Genomic DNA, 19,888 nt, shown 5'->3' with positions numbered 1-19,888 from the left:
TTCTGCTTTCGGCTGTAAGGACACAGCTGTGGGTGTCTGTGGCTGTGGCCTGGACCCCGACTCTGTTCAGCGTGGTGAGCTTGCTGTGCTGCCTGCACTGCCCGTGAGCTGTGTGAGCTTACATACAGCAGGAGAGAGTTGCTGTTGAGAGGGCATCAAGATAAAATGTCACTGCTGTCTGGTTTTCATGTCACAGAGTGTTTGCCAGGGGTTTTGCCCTAATTAGGTCCCAGGCACCTGGTTCCCACTGGACAGCACTGAATTTTCAGCACTTTGGGGTACGTCAAGTACTTACACTGTTTCCTTTTCTTCCTTCCCAAGTGGACCTTGTTGGTGGCTACAGCACTGGCATGATCAGCCACGACAGCAAGATCGATTGGCTGGAACTCAATGAAACAGGCCACAAACTGCTCTTCAGGGACAAGAAGATGAGGGTGAGGCAGGCACCTTGGGCCATGTGGCAGGATAGCGTGTCTGGGGAGAGATAGAGACAGACATGCCTGAGTGGAGGGAGGGAGGTGAGAAACACACCTGAAGTACTCGTGATTTTTTGACTGCTCCTTTGAAAAGGATTGGCTGTATCCAGATTGCATGAGCTGGCAGTGTTGCATGTTTGGTCTTGAGTCATAGCTAATGCTGAACTTAGTTGCTAGACATCTTGCTTCATCTCATCACAGCCAAAAATGAAAATCATAGATTCTTCTGCTGTACGTATGTCTGTGATATTCAAAAAGTCATGTCACTCAGGGGAAGCCCCGGGTGACTAGAAGAAGGGAAACATAGTACCCATCTTTAAAAGGAGTGGCAAGGAGGACTCTGGGAACTACTGACATGACAGCCTCACCCCTGTGCCTGGGAAGATCGTGGAACAGACCCTCCTAGAAGTTGTGCTAAGGGACATGGAGAATATGAAGGGGATTCAGGTCAGCCAGCACAGCTTCACCAGGGGCATGTCCTGCCTGACCAACCCAGTGGCTTTCTTTAATGGACTGACTCCATCAGTGAACAAGGGAGAGGCTACAGATGTCACTCATCTGGATTTCTGTAAAGACTTTCACACAGTCCCCCACAACATCCTTCTCTCCAAACTGGAGACAGGTGGATTTGATGGGTGGACCGTTAGGTGGGCAAGGAATTGGGTGAACAGTCACATGCAGAGGGTTGTGGTCAATGACTCAGAGTCCCAAGTAGCATCACTGACCAGTGGTGCCCTCAGGGGTCCCTGCTGGGGCCAGTGTTATTTAATATCTTCATTAATGATGTAGACGAAGAGATTGAGTGCACCCTCAGCAGGTTTGCAGGTGACACCAAGCTGAGGGTGCAGGTGACACTCCTGAAGGACGGGGCCATCCAGAGGGACTTGGACAAGCTCCAGAACTGGGCCCATGGGAAGCTCACAAGATGTAACAAGGCCAAGTGTTGGTGCTGCACCTGGGCTTATCCCACAGGGATCATGGGCAGCAGAGGAGGGGGGGATGCTGCCCCTCTGCCCCCTCAGCTGAGATCCCCCTGCAGAGCTGCCTCCAGCCCTGGGGAGCAACAGCACAAGGATGTGGAGCTGCAGGAGAGAGTCCGTAGGAGGCCACAGAGATACTCAGAGAGCTAGAACACCTCTTCTGTGAGGAAAGGCTGAGAGAATTGGGATTGTTCATCCTGGAGAAGAGAAGGCTCTAGAGAGAGCCCATTCCAGTACCTAAAGGGACTCCAGGAGAGCTGGAGAGGGACTTTGTACAAGGGCCTGGACGGACAGGATAAGGGGGAATGGCTTCCCCCTGACAGAGGGCAGGGTTAGATGGGATATTTGGAAGAAATTTTTCTCTGTGAGGGTGATGAGGCCCTGGCACAGGTTGCCCAAAGAAGCTGTGGCTGCTTCAGCCCTGAGTGTCCGAGACCAGGTTGGATGGGGCTTGGAGCAGCCTGGGATAGTGGAAGGTGTCCCTGCCCATGGCAAGGGGTTAGAACAAGATGATTTTTAAGGTTCCTTCCAACCCAAACCATTCTGGGATCCTATGATTTCTCCAACCATTTTGGTACAAACTGAAACAGGGACTTTATTGTTCTCTTTTGACAGGTGTGTCATAAGACTAGCACAGTTCTCTCTTCTTTTTTTCATCTTTGCTAGATGAGGACAGTAATGACAAGGAACAGAGACATCCTATAGGACTTCTAAGTCACAAGACATCATAGATCTTTGTTATGTCATGTGTCAGGTTACACCTTCCAAACTGTCAGGTTTGTTTCTGGGCAGTATATTCTACAAACAACCAACCTCTCACCTTATTGGCAGCAGTCCTTGCAATAGGACCATGCCTGGGATGAACAGTTCAGCCCAAAACCTCAGAGGAAGACCCTTCTTGGTCCCTTAGTTTGTTTCCATGAAAGACTTAAGAGCCCATCCTCCTGTTCCAGCTCTGCAGCTGAGAAGGAACTGAAATAGCACAAGGTGTATTCTGGTTTATATTCATCTGTCCATGTCCTTACATGGACATGTAAGGGAGGCAGGATCTGAGCATTCTGCTTAAAATGCTGCAAGGCTTTAAAAAGGTCTTAATTCCTGGATAGAAATGTGTGTAAATAAGTATGGGATTTTAGGCTGCATGTCTTGGAGAAAGTCTGTTTCCTGATGGGTAATGTCTGTTTACAAGATGCCTGCTCGGATGTTCCTGCGATGTTTGTGTGAGCTGGCAGCCCAGCCATGAGCCCAGCTGATCTGTTCTCCTCTGCCCCCTCCAGCTGCAGCTCTATGACATTGAAAGCAGCACCAAGACGACCATTCTGAACTATTGCTCCTACGTGCAGTGGGTTCCAGGCAGTGATGTGGTGGTGGCTCAGAACAGAAACAGCCTCTGCATTTGGTACAACATCGATGCTCCAGAGCGAGTCACCATGTTTCCTCTGAAGGTAAAACTCTGGAGCCTTTGATTGCCTGCTGCAGTTTCTCTTTCTTCTTGCTCACGTGTGTGGGGTTAGTCAGGGTGGTACGGCAGGAGGGAGATAGAAGGGAACAGATAGTTTCTCCTGGACAGAATATGAGCTCATCTGTCAGCTTTGTGGCAGATATTTCTGGCAGAAGATGGAGGCAGTTAATATAGCAAGGAGCTGCTTCGTGGCTCAGTCTGCTCAGTGTGAGCTCATTCAGCAGAACTGTGACTGGCAGCACTGTCATCCTGCCATCCCTGCTACCCCATGTACTTCAGGAGAACACAGGAATATTGACAGCTGATACTCTTTCCAGGGGGATATCGTAGACTTGGAACGGAATGATGGAAAGACTGAAGTGATAGTATCTGAAGGGGTGAACACTGTGTCCTACACCCTGGATGAAGGCCTCATAGAGTTTGGAACTGCTGTTGATGATGGGGATTATCACAGGTAAGGGCTACGTACACCGATGGGAATGGCAGGTAGCTCACGTCACATTCCATGTTCCACCTGGGAATCAGTGATCCAGAAGTGGCAGCAGCACAGCTTTCCATACAGAGCTGAACTCTAGTCTGCGAGCATGATACTGCTGCCACGTCTGGCTATAAAGAACATCAGAGTCCTTCAGGAGTACATATTGAGCATTTACCTTCTCACAGCATTGTGGTTTCAAACTCAGGGAGAGACTGGTCCCATAGACACTGACAGGGATTTGCTGAAGGCAGTTGTCAAGTTAATTGCAGTGATTAAGTGTGTCTCCAGAGCAGCCAGATGTGTGAAGTGGTGCTTGGGTACTTCTGCTGCTGCCCTTCTGGGGATGGTGGCAGTGTCATGGAAACAGCCAGGAGCTGTGCAGAGTAAAAACTGACTGTCTGAAGCAGTGATGGCAGCCACCTGGGCCTTGCTGACACTGTTATAGGGCTTTTAAAAGTGACTAGGGGAGAAAACTTCATGTGTTCCTAGCACTATTACTGCTTGAGAGACTTCTTCACCAGGGACTTGTATCAGACACAACATTTTGGACTTGTCTCACACTGCTACAGCCTTCTGCTGATCATCTGCCTTAAGTACCTTAACCCAGGTAGGGATCACCTAGGTCTCTAAATTTTCCCCTGCTCTGTCAGGCCCTGTGTTACACTGTCCTCTTCAGAACTGAGCACACCCAACTTGCTTTGTCTTCAGTGCAGCTGTGGTTAGGATGCTCCTGTCTCAGCCTGGGATTTTCATCAGAGAGCTCTTCTGTAACTGAAATTCTGCAACTCTGTCTCAAGGGCTACTGCATTTTTGGAGACACTGGAAATGTCCACAGAGACTGAAGCCATGTGGAAGACTCTCGGCAGACTGGCTTTGGAAGCGAGACAGCTGCATATTGCAGAGAGGTACATCACATCTTCCTGGCTTAAACACTCTCTTTGCTGAATCCCTCATAGAAACCAGGGTCCAGCTAAAGACGTGGCTCTGTGTGTGGCCTGGAAGATTCACTGCACTGGAGACTTAAGTGTTCTCTATGCCAGGCGATGACTTGCCCTTTCATCCCAGCCAGTAATGCCAGAACAGAGAGCGGGAAGAGATCCCTCTGTGTCAGAAATTTTTGTTGATGTATATAAAGCAGTGTATAGCAAGGCCTAAGGAAGCTGACAGAGATGGACAAACTCGAGGCATCTCTGAAGCCTGCGGAGGTGAAACATGAGCCTTGGTCATGCCCATGGATTCTACCATGGAGCAGGGCTAGAGGGCACATCTGAACATGAGTCTTGGCAAAATCCTTCTCTTGAAGCAGGGGTACCCCACCTCTCCCTGAGTCTGCTGCCCAAGTTCTGATTTTCTTGGACCAAAAGTGGGCAACAAAACTCAGTTACTGACTAACTTCTTTGCCCTTTCCAGGTGCTTTGCAGCTCTGGGAAACATGGCAAAGGCTCGATTTCTGCATGAAACCAATGCCATTGCTGACCAGGCAGCTCAAGAGCATGTAAGTCAAACTTTTCCTGCTCTATAGGGCCACAGTTTTCCTGAAAACACTCGCATGCACATTATCTTCTGTGTCCATGCTCCCCAGTGTCACACTACAGACCAGTACCTGCTGACATCCTTCATCCATGCCTGCCAGGTCTCTCTCAGGGCTGGCCATTTCGTACTGCTCCTGGCTTGTCACTGCTGGGATTCTCAGCTGTCTTTCATTTCTGTAATGACCCAACCCCCACCTGCAGTGCAGTCCCCTCCATGTTCCATTCCAGAGCCTGTTCTTTCCCTCAGCAAACTGAGCTCACTGCTGTTTGCAGGGTGGGGATGGCACGGACCATTACCTGGTGCGGGCCCGCTTGGCCATGCTAGACAAGAACTACAAGCTGGCCGAGATGATCTTCCTGGAACAAGTGAGTAAAGGAACAAGGAGTAGAAAAGATTTAATTTATTTCTGAGCAGAGGGGTTTGTGTGCTGCTCTGTAAGAGGAATGGAAAACATTGCCTGTTTTTGCAGTTTTTACCATGAAGTAGAAGGAGGTGTTCCTTTTTCTAATGTGTAGGATATTACACTGAGGTGCATGAGGAGGGTGAGGGAGGATGCATATCCATGTAAAGGAGATGGTACAATTTTTCAAGTGTTTTCTGCACATCTAACCCTTCCCACTTGGAGAGTTCTGAGGCAGTGTGTCTGCTCCTAACCTGGATTCTTTGCTTTCTGACACAGAATGCCACGGAGGAGGCCATGGACATGTACCAAGAGCTGCACATGTGGGATGAATGCATTGTGGTGGCCAAGGCCAAGGTACAGAATGTTGCTGCACTGGGCTGTGGGCTGAGCTTGCTTGGTAAATCTTCTGTTTGAGAGTCCATTCGGGTCTCGGTTCTCTTCACCTGAACTACCTGGCTTCTGCTTAGAAGGGCTCCAACTAGAAGGAAAGGTTGCACTGGTGCAAGTACAGCCCTGGGTGAATAGTGAGGGAGAGATGTCGCTGTTAAAGTCGGGACAGGCAGAGCGACATAGAATCTTCTTTCAAAGCAGGGACGGGATTGCAAGAAGGCTGCAATCACCTTGTTGTAACAGATTGCAAACATTTATACTTTTCACACATCACACGTTAACTTTCTGTTGGTGCCTTCATAGATCAGGCCATACACATTTGACTCTACTATTGGTACACATAGATCAGGCCATCAGGCCATCCACATGTCAACCTGTTGTTGGTACTTTCATGTATACACACACCAGGATTGGTTGCAAACTAGTAAACACAGTTTTTGTCGAGTCATCCTGACTTGCAGAAAGTACAGGAAGTCCATTTCTGTCCTCCATCTTCTTCCTTTCTGAAAGTTGCCCACATTCCTCTGCATGTTGTGTTCTCCTCCTTTCAGGGGCATACTGTAATCCGCTTTATGTCCACTGCTCCGTCGATAAATGCCAGGCTGCTGACAGGCTTGCTATCAACCCTGACAGAGAGAAGCTACTGAAATTGGTTTAGGAGTATCTGTGGCTTCAAAAAAGAACAGATAGTGCTGTGGTACACAGGCACTATCACATTGTGGTTTCTGCTAACTGGGCAGCAAGAGGCCAGGTGCTATGATCAGGTGTGCAGAGCCTGAGGACGAGCTGGACAGCATGTCCCCTTGCCCAGGTTCACCCAGTGCTGCATTTCTCCACAGGGACACCCGATGCTGGAGAAGTTGCGTCGGGGTTACTACCAGTGGCTGCTGGATACCCAGCAGGAAGAGAAGGCTGGAGAGGTCCAAGAGGGACAGGGTGACTACCTGGCAGCCATCAGCTTATATCTGCGGGCAGGGCTGCCAGCCAAAGCAGCACGGCTGGCCATGAGTAGGGATGAGCTGCTCACCAATGAGGATGTCATTGACAGGATCTCCACGGCATTGATCAGAGGGGAACTGTATGAACAGGTGAGTGACCCTTCCCACTGGGCTTCCTTCTTAGGGGCATCAGGGACCATACCCCATCCTCTGCACCTGTGAGACACAGGGGGACTGGAAGGCAGCAGAGCTAATTCTCTATTGATAAATTTTTCAGTTAACATTTATGAGGAAATCCTCACTGCATCCATTGTACATGGATGAGGTCTAGAATTACTGTTATTAATCAGGAAAAAGATTGCATCTCATGAGCAACATATCTCCAGAATATCCTCTGAGCATTAGTAATTGTCAAGGAGGTCCTTGGGAAGATGGGAACCAACAGGAACAGAGTTGTGAATCAAACAAAAAACTCGATATCACTGTGGAAATGTCAGTGCTTCCTCATAGCAGAATAAAAAATGATGGTGTAAGGATAATCTAAATGGAAAACCTAAGGGAGGTAAACAAAGGAGGTTGAAGGCTATCTATAGAGCCATAAATATCATAAAGAAGGGACATGATTATTCTCACTGTCTAATTACACCAAAAATTGGTAACTGTTTATTATTAGGTAACAGTTTTAAAACCAAAAGGTGTTTTTCCCACAGCACATAATCATGTTAATGTAAGAAAACAGTGCTGAGTCTACCCAGTGTACAGCTTGGTATCCTGGCTGACAGGGGCCTCTGGCAGGTGCTTAAGAAAGGAAAATAAAGAACAGGGCAGACAAAATACAGGGTGGCACTTCCCCTGGTGTGCTTTCATGGGGTCCAGCCGTTTGCAGGCTACAGTGTACCTGAACATTTTTATTTTTATGTTCAAGAACTCCTGATAGATTTTACTTCCATGAGCTTGTCAAATTATTGCTTGAACCATCTGTACTTTTGAGTTACAGTTTTGGCTATGAGTTGAGATATATGTGATGTGAAAATCAAAACAGTGCTTTTTACTGGCCTGTTTTATATGTCCTGTGCAAATTACATTTCTCCAGTCTCAATTTACCTCCAGCATTTTCTGACCATTTCATTTGGATCCAAGAGAACTTAGTGCTTTTCCAAACCTTTTCTTAAGCCTTCAGTTGAAAGAATAACTGTGGAGCTTGTGGTTGCTGGATGCCTGGTTACTGAAAGTATAAATGGTCCAAAAGTGATTAGACGAATCATGGAGGTAGAGTCTGTCAAAAACCATTAAATATGATGTTGTGAGGGCATCACAACACAAATTCAGGCTTCTACTGTGCAGGCTGTCAGAGATGGACAGATATAACAGAGGAAAGGGTGCTGTATACTCACTGTGTTATTACAGTCTTTCTCTAGGGGTGTGCTCTTGCCACCATTCAAATACTAAAGCCTCTGGACTGCCAGGATGTCTGTGCTGGGGTTGATTGGGAGAGAGGACAATGGTCTCAGCACCCATGCTGTTTTCGAGAAGTTCCTTAGTCCCCATGCTCTTATTTAGTGGGCAAGGCAGAGCTGGCGAGGGAGTCTGCATGGCAGGAGTGACAAGCTCTGTGTGTGAGACTGGTAGGGTATGAAGGTGTGGAGAGGTGGTGGCTCTGGAAACTGACAGCTTGTATTTGTCATTAGGCTGGAGACCTGTTTGAGAAGGTCAGGAACCCACGGAAGGCTCTGGAATGCTATGGCAAGGGCAGTGCCTTCCTGAAAGGTACTGTGCTCAAAATTCCTCCCCTCCATCTACAGCAGGAGCCTGGGTACTCTGGCCTGGTGGCAACATGAACAGTTGCGCTGGAGCCCAGAGATGCCTGAATGCTCTGAAGCTTCCACCTGTTGTCTCTTCACTGTGTGTATTTTCACGTAGTTGTACTTGCACACGCAGTCCCAGAACAGTGTCCTGTTCCCAAGCCTTTGACCATGCTGATTGCACCAGCATGGATTTGGTCCGGCTCTCCACAGGGTCCAGGTTGCTGGGTAACCCATTGGAGCTGGAGTGGCTTAGACAGTCACCATTCCCCTCCCTCTGTGCCCCATCCGTGTTTGCCCCACAGTTCTGCTTCCTTGCTGGCCTGAGGGTGACAGCTCTCCTGTCCCCTTACAGCTGTGGAGCTGGCTCGCCTGGCATTCCCCACAGAAGTTGTGAAGCTGGAGGAGGCCTGGGGAGACCATCTGGTGCAGCAGAAACAGCTGGATGCTGCTATTAACCATTACATCGAAGCCAGGTAGGGGCAGGGGAAGGCTGTATAAGCAGCAGGATACTGGCAGGGCATGAAGTTGATATCGTTTGCCTCTATCAGCGGGGGGTTTGCCTGACTGAGCCCCCACCACGCTGCTTTGCAGTGCCCCCAGTGCTTGTGTGCAGTCTCTGCTGGCACCAGCCATGGATACCTTCCCACATCTCTTCCAAGGTCTTTCAGCCTTGATTGCTCATCCCTGCTGTCCTAGTTTGTTCATCCCCTTTAGCACTGCCACTTACTCAGATCCTTTGTGCTGCTCTGACCCAGGAAGCTGAATCAAGCAGCAGAGCATTCTGGTCTCCCTGGCAGAGCACAGCTGGAGGAGGTGGCTGCTGCCTGGCTCTAAAGAGTGATGGGTTTGATACTAGGTGCTCAGTTAAGGCCATCGAGGCAGCCTTGGGAGCCCGGCAGTGGAAGAAGGCCATCTACATTTTGGACTTGCAGGACAAACAGACAGCAGCCAAATATTACCTCAAGATTGCCCAGCACTATGCAGCTTTACAGGAGTATCAGGTGAGGCCGCAGAATACAGTCACTAGTGCTCTGTGTATCCCTTGGGAATGCTGAGTGTGGTCTTTTCCTGGCAGGTTGCAGAGGAGCTGTACATCAAAGGAGGCCAGACCAAGGATGCCATTGACATGTACACACAGGCTGGGCTTTGGGAACAGGCTCACAAGGTAGAGTGAGAAGACAAAGCTTCTGGGGACCCCACCCCACTTGGTAAAGTGTGTCTTCTGTCAGGAGGTGCTGGTGCACAAGGCACCACCACCTGATCAACCACCACTCTTCCCAAAGAATGCATGCAGGGCCGTCCAGTAGCCAGCAAGAAATCTGTTCCTAGTATTCACATCCTGACCTTCTCTGTCTCACAGCCCCATGTGGGTGCACCTGTGGCACAAATGACCCTCTCCAAAAGCTGGTCCTATGTGCTTTGATCACAGTGACAAGTGACTGCCCATTCTCTGCAGAGCATATAGCATGGATACCTGTTTGTCAGATGGGAAGGAAATTGGTTTTCCCCTTCTCCTTCACTGCCATACGTCAGGAAATTGCTGTGCAGTGTGTTCCCTGTGTGTTCCTTTTGGCAGCTGGCAATCAAGTGTATGAGCCAGGAGGATGTGACTGTGCTGTACATAACTCAGGCCCAGGAGATGGAGAAGCAGGGCAAGTACAAAGAAGCAGAGAGGTGAGTGTCTTCCTTGGTACCCGTCTAAGACTGAGCCCTGAAAAAAATGGCTGTAGTGAAGAGGATCCCTTTCCTGGGGTAGGAGTAGAATTTGGGACTGAGGTTTGGAAAGACTGGAGGAACCCTCTCCACACACAGAGACCTAAAGCTGATATTTCAGGATGCAGAGAGATTTCAGGGACTGGTCATGTCCTTGACTGAGCCATTTGGATGTGCTTGTGTTCCCAGGCTGTACATCACTGTGAATGAACCTGATTTGGCCATCACCATGTACAAGAAGTGTAAGATGTACGATGAGATGGTTTGCCTAGTAGCCAAGTACCACAAGGACTTACTTGGAGATACTCACCTGCACCTGGGCAAGGTGAGTGCGTCTCATGGCAGGAGATCAGCTAGGCCAAGCCTAGGCAAGAATATCACGATCTCATTGCCTCTGACTGCAGGAGCTGGAAGCAGAGGGGCGCTTGCAGGAAGCTGAGTACCACTACCTGGAAGCCAAGGACTGGAAGGCCACAGTGAACATGTACAGAGTGAATGACATGTGGGAAGAGGCGTACAGGGTAATGATCATTCAGAGGTCCCTACCTGTGCTGGGGTCAGACTCTGGCTGCAGGATCCTGGTGGGAACTGCTTTGTGTCTCTTCACTGCAAGATCAGAACACTACCCAGTCTCAGCACTGCCCCAGCCCTGGAGGCCTGTGGGCCTCCTGCTCTGCAGCATTGAAGCCCAAAAGTAGGGCTTGACCCCTGGGCTCTATGCAGCAGTGCCTTCCTCCAGGCCCTGCTCTGCCCCTGACCACTGCATCCCCTTGTACCTCAGAGGCGTTGTTCTGGCTGCAGCCACCCCCAGCACTGCTCCCCTCGGTGTGGACATGGAGTGCCAGGGTCACTTCTGCTGCCCAAGCAGTGGCGTGGGCTGTGCTGAGAAGGCAGCAGTTGTTCTGCTCTGCCCTATATGCCTTTGTCTCACTCTCCCACTCACCAATCCAGTGATGGCCACAGAAGGGTTCCTCAGGAGGGAACAGATGGTTTTGGTGCTCTCATGCCAACAGGCATCACATGAGAGAGGCTCAGTTTGCTGAAGGTGAGATCGATGCACTGGACTCTTCCACCCTTTTTTTGGACAGGTGGCCAAGGCACATGGGGGAGCAAACTCCCATAAGCACGTGGCCTATTTGTGGGCGAAGAACCTGGGTGGAGAGGCAGCTGTGAAACTCCTCAGCAAATTCGGGCTTCTGGAAATGGCCATTGACCATGCAACGGACAGTGGGTATGCAGCTGCCTCCGCCAGCACTTCCCTGCCCTCTGCCTGACCTGAGGAAAAATGGGTGGCCCAAGATAACTCTGTTCACGTGGTAGCAGCAGGGCCAGGGTATGGCATATCTTCCCACCCCACCATACTTCGCACAGGCATTCCACTCCCTTGACACATCGCACTTCCCATCCTCATGTCAGTCTCTCAGATGCCAAGTCTGAGCTGTGCAGGCAAAAGCAGTTTGCTCCTTAACCTCAGCAGAAGGGGCCTTGTGAGAGCCTCTGAGAATGAGAGGAGGTATTCCTCATGTCACCATAAGTAACTGCCTGCCACAAGAATTTTGGCCCTGCTCTGCACTGGGCCAGGTGTCTGCCTGCACGGCCATTCCCTGCTTGTCTGCCCCAAGCCCATACATCTCTCAGCTCCTGCAAGTCTTGTCACCTCCCTTTGGGATGGAACCAAGGGCCTCGGGCACAAAGAGCAGGTGTGAAGGAGTCAAATTTCCTCAGTGGGGACTCTAAAAGCTCCTGTTCTCTGGGCAGGAGCAAGTGGAACCCACAGTGCCCATAAATTTTGGACCCTCTCTCCTCTCCCAGTGTCTTGTGCTCTTCTTGATGTCTTGCTTTTGATGAAGGGATGCCCTCAGAGCACAGAGTCCTGCCCTCACCCCGTTTTCGCTTTCATTGCAGAGTCTTTGAATTTGCTTTTGAACTGGCCCGCCTCTCCATGAAGCAGAAGATGCCAGACATCCACTTAAAGTATGCCATGTTCCTAGAAGATGAGGTAATTTCCCCCCTGGAATAGGTGGGAGTTCTCTGGTCGCTCAGATAGCTGAGCAGTTGTCCCAGGACTGCTGCAGCTGGCACAGTTCTGGCTGCAGTCACTGCACATCCAAAGGGCTCCACAACCCCAGGCTCCACACACATCTTTGCTTCATAAACCCTCCCTGCCCTCTGGTAAGTAGAGGAGGTCATGTAATTGTACTGGGACAGGAAGGGCATGCAAGCAGATTCCTTCCTTTCTCCTAGGGCAAATTTGAGGAGGCTGAAGGAGAATTTATTAAAGCTGGGAAGCCCAAGGAGGCCGTGCTGATGTATGTGTCCTTTCACATCCTGGCCTGCTGCATCTGCTCTCCCCACGTGATGCCAGCCTGGATGCCTCTCCAGCATCGGGCTGCTCCGTGTCATCCCCCTTGTTCCATCTCATGTCGGTTCCCCCAGGTTTGTGCACAACCAGGACTGGGACGCGGCGCAGCGAGTGGCTGAGGCCCATGACCCAGACAGCGTGGCTGATGTGCTTGTTGGACAGGCACAGTTTGCCTTTGAGCAGAGGGAGTTCCAGAAGGCAGAGGCCTTCCTCCTGCGAGCACAGAGACCTGAGCTGGCCATAAAGTACTACAAGGTGAGTGTAGTCTGTACCAACATCATTGCCTTCCTCGCTGGACAAGAACGTAGTTTGGGTGGAGGAGTGAAATCCATTTCCCAGCTCTCCCTGTCAGCTTAATAACCAAAGAAAAACCATTTACTCAGGGGGTTCCTAGAGGAACTTAATTCTGGCCTGAAGACTGAACCAGTGGATTTCACAGCATAGCTTTGCTCTCTCACAGTTCCTAGAAGAGATGTCCTGCCAGAATATGGGTGGTCCTCAGGGGTAGCATAAGTGGGTGCATTTGGTGTCTAAGTGCCCATTCCACGGAGATAGCTGGAATGGATGAACACGTTCCCCTGAGGTACTTTGGATGAGTGGATAGACATAGATGCCATTTTGGGGGAAGAAAGAATTGGATGGTGCTGCTGTGGTTGTTTCTTCCAATAGGTTCTCTGGTGACATGAGGGGCTAGATATGTTATGTAATGGAGTGTGGGGGATCCTGGTGAACTGGTGAAAACTTCTCCCCATTGTGCTTGTGCAGGAGGCCGGCATGTGGAGTGAGGCCCTGCGGATCTGCAAGGAATACATGCCTAGTCGGCTGGGAGAGCTACAGGAGGAGTGTGGCAGGGAAGCTGGCAAGAAGGGCTCTGGGTAAGGAATGCTGTGGTCAGGCTGCAGGAAACAGCCAGGTAGCTCTTCCTCGTGGCCATAGTGCTGATGCCTTACAGGCTGATGGGATCCCTGATGGGAACCCTGATCTGGTTCTTTCCCTCTTGAGAGCTCTAGACTTTTTACTGCAGAGGTTTCCTCTCATCCTTCCTCCCTGCTCTGGAAGTTTATTGCTGCCATTTAAGGTCTCCCAGATGGCCTCTTGCCACATATATATCTCCACGGTGTCCTGTCCTGCCAGTGCATCTCCCAGGGGTCCTCAGTCAGTTCTCTCCTCGGCACTGTGTGCACTCTGCCACGTGCTCCATTCTCGTCTGACGTCCCTGGTTTACCTGTGCCAGGCACCTCCCTGCCCACACCCTACACACTGTCTAGAGGATCTCTGGCAGCATCCCAGCCCTGCTCACAGCCTGCATTCCTCCTTGCAGCAGAACCGAAGGGCTGCTGGAGCAGGCCCGGGAGTGGGAGCAGGCTGGGGAATACGCCAGGGCAGTGGACTGCTACCTGAAGGTGCGGGATCCCAGCAACAGTGTCCTGGTGGAGAAGTGCTTGCTGAAGGTACCGTGATTCCCTTCACTTGCTGTGATTCCCTTCACTTGCTCTGCTGCCTGGGAGCTCTCCCACAACCTGAGAGCACCTTAGAGATCCCAATCACTGCAGGGCACAGTAGAATCTGCAGGCTGCAGTGGCTGCAGAGCTGAAAGCCTTCCTAGCTGTTTTCTTGAGCCATGATGGGCTGTGGTTACCTTGCACAGCGCTGACCCCCTTGCTCTGGCACCACTGCCTGTGGCAGGCCAGTGCCTGTCTGTGTGCCCGCAGCTCCCTGCACTGAAGAGCTGCACTTTATGCCTCAGCCCTTGCTAGAGGAGCACCTTCTTGCTCTGTCCCACCACTCTTTGTTTTGTTCTTGTTCATACTTCTCACTCCATGTCCTTGTACCAACTTCAACAATTATGTCCTTGTTTGATCTTCTGTGTGTGAAAGTAGCTGGGCTTTGCTTCTCTGACTTGCTGAAGTGAGCTGCCATTTCTTCTCCCCTTCTCCATAGTTCAAGTGCTTCCAACTCTCAGTCTTTTAGCTGGGACTGAGAACTTCCCAGCTTTATCCTACTCTCCCACAGCTTTTATCGTTTGTGCTGCTGACAATTTCTCTTCACAGGCTGCTGAGTTGGCTGTGAAATTCTTGGGTCAGTCACAGAGCGTGGAGGTGACACGGACTGTGGCTCCTCAGCTGGTGGCCATGAAGAAATACAGCATGGTGAGGGCTGGCTCCTGCCCCCAAACTGCTGGAGAAGTAGTGACTGACATAGGAAGGGAGAGCTCTATCCAAGGGAAGGAGGCCAAGTCACATCCTGGGGTGATGGGTGGATGGCTCTATCCAGAGTTAGGCAGTGCAGAGTCTTGAAGGAGGGGAAGGAATCAAGTCCTGGAGTAGTGTGAGAGAGGCAGGCCTTGGGAGGAGGCAGGAAGGAGAGGAGCAGGTTATCTTTTGGGAAGAGACTTTCTGTTGTGGCTATGTTCTGGTCTGCACCAGCTTCAGGCTGGAATGCATGGACTGTCTCCCATGGGACTGTCTCTGGCCCTCCAGGCAGCTGAACTCTACCTGAACTTGGACCTCATCCGAGAAGCTATTGATGCCTTCATTGAAGGGGAGGAATGGAGCAAAGCCAAGCATGTGGCCAAGGAGTTGGACCCCAGGTATGTCCTGAATTTTGCAAATTATGCTCTTCCTGCTCCTTCTCCCACTCCCAGATGATCCCTTGTCCTGTCTTTTCCTGTCCTGCGGTCCCCAGATTTCCTGGATTCTTCCCACAGTGGCCTTCCCAGGCTCAACAGGGCACGTTTTCCACAGCTACCCTTCTCAAGCCATTTACCATTCTGACACTTTTCTATTGTCACACATCCCACGGAGATTGTTATCCGCTTTTGTTCCATCCCTGTCTGTATCTCCTTTTCCCTTGTCATAATCCTGTGTATGCAATTTGTTCCGAAAGCCCTGTGATCCCTTGTTCTCCTCACACATTATGTTGTGAAGAGCTGCCTCGGCCCCTTTCTCCCCCTTCTACCTGTGTGCCAGCAGCCCACCAGCAAGACACAGCACAGCTGGAAGTCCTCTGGTTCCAAGGCTGAATCCAGCCTCTGCACTGATGCAAGGCACAAGGATTCTTTCTACCCACAGGTCAGAGGAGTATGTGGACCAGCGTTATAAGGAGTATTTAAAGAACCAAGGAAAGGTGGATTCGGTACGTATTTGGGATGTCTTGCAGGCTAGGGAGCGATGTCAGGACCTGTGCAGATCCTTGGGGCCTTTCTCATGGGGCTTTTGCCTGACTATGCCCATGGGTGAGAAATCTGTATGTGCCTGTGAGCCGTGGCTATTGCATACCAGACCACGGAATCACAGAACAGTTTGGCTGGGAAGGGACCTTAAAGCTCATCTCATTCCACGTCTCTGCCATGGGCAGGGACACCTTCCACTAGACCATGTTGCTCCAGGCACACATTGCTGAGTCATGTCCAGTCTTTTGTCCAGCAATACCCCCAAGTCCTTCTCCCCTGAGCTGCTCTCAGCCATTCTCCACCCAGGCTGTATCTGTGTGTGGGGTTGCTCTGACTCAGGTGCAACACCTTCACTTGGCCTTGTTGACCTTCATGAGGTTTGCACAGGCCCACCTCTGCAGCCTGTCCAGGTCTCTCTGGATGGCAGATGGGCCACACTGGCTCTGTAAGTTCATGCCACGGACAGGGAGGGACAGTGTGTGTTTGGGAGAAAAAGACACAGGTGAGCTGATGCCTGCCTGGGTGTGAGTAGGAAGCCTGGCCTGCACAGTGAATTTACAGTTGCTTCCATCCCCAGCTGGTGGGAATCGATGTCATGGCTGCTCTGGATATATATGCGAAGCAGGAGCAGTGGGAGAAGTGCCTGGAAGTCGCAGCTAAGCAGGTGAGTGCCTATGTGAGCCCTCGGGCACAGGCCCAGGGCCCTGGCACCTTGGAGCAGGGACAGCTAGAGCGGGTGGGCAGCATGGGGAGCTCAGGAAGCACCACACCACTGTCCCCATTGTGGCCAGCCAGGCTGAGTGGGGAAGCATATTGTGTCTAAATTTTGTAGTTAATGGAGCATTGGAAGAAGCTAAATGAGTTGTTTGGACTGAAAGTAATTGGCACCATGGAAACAGAGGGATTTGTAGAAGAAAGCCTTCTTTCTCCATGTTCTGGAGAGCCCTGGTATTAGTCGGAATGAAACATCTTTGTCAGGAAAGCAAATTTGATATTTTTTCATTTTTTCTGACCTAAAAGTAAAAAAATTACCTGAGCGGGGTAATAAAAATGAAGAAAAGCAAAATTAAACTGTTTTACAGTACTCTTCCATGTCAGTAACAGAAGGAGAAAGCTCTCAATTACCAGGATCTCCTTCGAGGGATGGTTTGTATTCAGTGGTTATTGATTGGTGATTGGTGATTGATTGGTTAATGATTCAGTGGTTCTTGATAATTAAGATAACCAAAGGGAGGTGTTAATTTTTTGGGATGAGGTATTGGTTCAGATTGAATAACAGGGCAGCCCTGGCAACGGCATCTGCCATTAGTGGAGACACCACAGTTTATCATTTGGGCCAGCACTGATGCCTTGGAAAAGCACTGGGAATGTCTGCGAGTGTGGTTTTATAACTTTGGTTCCAGCAACCTGAGTTTGGATTCTACTAGAACAAACTTGATTTTGCTTAGACTTGGGCTTCTCTGTGGTGCAGATGGTCCCTATTGTAATCATTGTTCTCTTGGAGGCTCCTGTACTGATATTATGTTTATCAGGAGCCACAGGTGTTGATCTTCATCCACAAAAAATAACTGCAGACTCCATTCCCTGGGAAAGGCTCTATCAGTTTATTGTTGGCCAGTCACCCCACGGTCATGCTGAGCCCAGGGTCTGCTCATGCCTCTTAAGAGCATTATCACCACCCTGCTCTGTAACCAGTTCAGAATATCATCATTTTGACTCAGCTGATATACAGTGATTATACAGCAATAATGTTACATTTATCAAAACAGCTCACATACCAGACTGAATCTTTATCCCAAGCTGTGCTGAGCCTGGGTGTTCAACTTCTAGACATCTACTGGGGCACTGGTCTCTCTTCTGCACAATAAACTTGCTTCCATTGCTCAGTTTTTAACAGGCACATTTTGTGCCATTTTCTTCCTTATTACTATATTTAAGTGTGTGTGAAGGAGGTCTTTCCTCGCTTGAATTTCTGTGAGGCCAAGAGCAGTCCTCAGAAGTGTCTGTGGGGTCAGCACAAGTATGAGCAGTGTTCCAAGGAGATCTGGAGTCCTGGAGCTGTGACATCCTGTGGAAAATGGACTAGAGCAGCCTTGTAAATTACAAACATCTTCACCAAGAGTTTTAGCTAATTCTTCGCTAGACTAAGGGCTGGCTTACAGTCAGTACCCATGGTGCCACACAGTAGAGTGCTGCATCCTTCAGGTGTTTGGCAGTATTTCTTTGGCAAGTGCTGAACAGCTGGAAAACAGCTGTATTTGCATGTGTGGAGGATCAGCACAGCATCAGCTAGCCAGGATTAAGGTGTCAGTAGGGTCCAAATCAAAACCCAGGTGTGCTGTGGACAGTCTGGCTCTGATTACCTGTCTCGCCCTTTGGGACTCAGGTGTGTGGGTGGGTGCACACATGGCTGAATCCGTCTCCACCGAGGAACAAGTCTTCAGTTCACAAGTCTCATGCTGCTGCTTTCTGTGTGTCTTCTCCAGAACTATAAAGTCCTGCACAAGTACGTCGCTCTGTACGCAACACACCTGATCCGGGAGGGCAGCTGGGACAAGGCCCTGCGCCTGTACGTCCACCATGGAGCCCCTGCCAACCCACAGGTAATGAGGGCAGTACCACATCCCAGTGTGAGCTGCCCCAGTGTGCTGGGATCTGCCACCTGAGTCAGGCTCCCAGACAGAACTGGGACTGCCAACTGTTCAGCATGTCCAAGCCACTCCAGCCCTGTGGTGGATTCTTCCAGAGGGCTACAGGCAATCTTCTGGCACATTCTCTACTTGAAGCAGCAGAGGGAGTTGAGCGTTTGTGTTTGTTTTGAACACCTTGAGCACCAGGTTCAGAACAAAAGGAACCATTTGCCTCTCAGAGAGCACTAGCTGCAGGAAGCATCCTTCCATCCTTCCCGTTCCCTGCCTTGCCCCCAGTACTCCCTGCAGTCAGCAACCTGCAGCACTGCCACACCAGGAGCCATTCCCTCAGTCTGTGCCTGGCAGCAGGAGAGCTCCAGAGACACTGACTCCTGGTCTGGCTCCTTCCACACTTCTCTCCTTTTCGTTGCAGAATTTCAACATTTACAAACGTCTCTTTGTGGAGATGGTGAATGCCTCTGGCATGAACTGTGCCGAGGCATACTCCAGCTGGGCTGACCTGCGGGATGTGCTCCTCAGTCTGGTGAGTGTGGCCATGGCCACCGCTGCCCGTTCAGCTCCAGCCCCTGGGGACTCCTGACAGGACAGGAAGAAGAATCGGACCGGGTGGCACAGGGCAGTGTTTTTAGAACACAAGCTCAGGGGAAAGAGATGGCAGTGTGGACAGCAGGACAACAGGATCATGTGAAATGAATGTGGCTGGGCAAGAGAAGGCAGAGAAGAAGGTGACTCTGCACTCGAGGCCAAATCCTCGAAGTGGGTCTGGACATTAGCCCTTGCAGAGCTCTCTGTGTCACTGCAACATGAGAGCCTATTGTGACACGTCCACTTCTCATCCTACGCCCACATTCACCAGGCTGCGTGGGGAAAGCACAGAGCTACTGAGCCTGGAAAATACAAGTCTTCCCCATCTTCCGAGGGATGCTTAGAGCCTTCTGCTCCTCATTCCTGTCCCAGAACACCTCAGAGCTCATGATTGCCTCATCACTGTTTCTGTCCCACAAATACCACAGACAAAATAGCTCTAGCACAGACGAAATGAGCAAATCCCCCTTTGTCCATCCAGACTCACCCCGCCTCCAGTGCTGGCTGTTGTTGCAGTACTGTTGACTATTCCTGGCTCCCACAGCCTCCTTCCTTCAGCATGCTGTGGGATGCAGAGCACCCAAGGCCCAGCCCTTTTCCAGTTCTAGAGGTGCCTGGATATTTCAGATCCCTCTCTCCCTGGGCTTCTCTGGCCTCAAGTGGATAAAGAGTGCCCTTGTGCTCTCATGCCCTCAGTTACTCTCGTTTTCTCTTCTCAGTGTGAGAACTTAGTGAAGTCCAGCGAGGCAAACACTCCGGCGCACGAGGAGTTTGAGAGGATGCTGCTGGTCTCCCACTACTGCGCCACCCGCTCCGCCGCGCAGGGCCTGAAGCAGCTGGTGAGGCTTTGCAGTTCCTCTGCCAGGTCACCACCCTGAGTGGGGAACCCTGAGGGGATGTGCAGGTTCAGGGATATCCAGAGGTTACTATTCCACTTAAT

The 19,888-nt window shown here is 50.5% G+C and overlaps 1 protein-coding gene across 2 annotated transcripts in view; it reads left to right on the top strand.

The window, feature by feature from the left end:
• IFT172 (intraflagellar transport 172) overlaps window positions 1-19,888 on the top strand; it is a 35,632-nt gene that overhangs the window by 11,019 nt on the left and 4,725 nt on the right. For both annotated transcript variants that reach the window (XM_027669444.1, XM_027669445.1), the window contains 28 exons: window positions 322-434; window positions 2,734-2,901; window positions 3,236-3,372; window positions 4,194-4,301; window positions 4,807-4,891; window positions 5,202-5,294; window positions 5,609-5,686; window positions 6,562-6,810; window positions 8,349-8,427; window positions 8,818-8,938; window positions 9,322-9,466; window positions 9,541-9,630; window positions 10,042-10,139; window positions 10,368-10,503; window positions 10,583-10,699; window positions 11,267-11,409; window positions 12,084-12,177; window positions 12,423-12,487; window positions 12,615-12,795; window positions 13,306-13,415; window positions 13,862-13,991; window positions 14,592-14,690; window positions 15,021-15,130; window positions 15,612-15,675; window positions 16,290-16,376; window positions 18,199-18,315; window positions 18,776-18,886; window positions 19,668-19,787. In XM_027669444.1, the coding sequence (XP_027525245.1) occupies window positions 322-434; window positions 2,734-2,901; window positions 3,236-3,372; window positions 4,194-4,301; window positions 4,807-4,891; window positions 5,202-5,294; window positions 5,609-5,686; window positions 6,562-6,810; window positions 8,349-8,427; window positions 8,818-8,938; window positions 9,322-9,466; window positions 9,541-9,630; window positions 10,042-10,139; window positions 10,368-10,503; window positions 10,583-10,699; window positions 11,267-11,409; window positions 12,084-12,177; window positions 12,423-12,487; window positions 12,615-12,795; window positions 13,306-13,415; window positions 13,862-13,991; window positions 14,592-14,690; window positions 15,021-15,130; window positions 15,612-15,675; window positions 16,290-16,376; window positions 18,199-18,315; window positions 18,776-18,886; window positions 19,668-19,787 (3,248 nt within the window). The remainder of the gene's footprint in view (window positions 1-321; window positions 435-2,733; window positions 2,902-3,235; window positions 3,373-4,193; window positions 4,302-4,806; window positions 4,892-5,201; window positions 5,295-5,608; window positions 5,687-6,561; window positions 6,811-8,348; window positions 8,428-8,817; window positions 8,939-9,321; window positions 9,467-9,540; window positions 9,631-10,041; window positions 10,140-10,367; window positions 10,504-10,582; window positions 10,700-11,266; window positions 11,410-12,083; window positions 12,178-12,422; window positions 12,488-12,614; window positions 12,796-13,305; window positions 13,416-13,861; window positions 13,992-14,591; window positions 14,691-15,020; window positions 15,131-15,611; window positions 15,676-16,289; window positions 16,377-18,198; window positions 18,316-18,775; window positions 18,887-19,667; window positions 19,788-19,888) is intronic.

The sequence above is a fragment of the Corapipo altera genome, unplaced genomic scaffold, assembly GCF_003945725.1.
Source record: "Corapipo altera isolate COAL_440 unplaced genomic scaffold, ASM394572v1 120, whole genome shotgun sequence".
In the NCBI taxonomy this organism is placed as follows: Eukaryota; Metazoa; Chordata; class Aves; order Passeriformes; family Pipridae; genus Corapipo; species Corapipo altera.
This window is presented reverse-complemented; position numbering and strand designations above follow the sequence as displayed.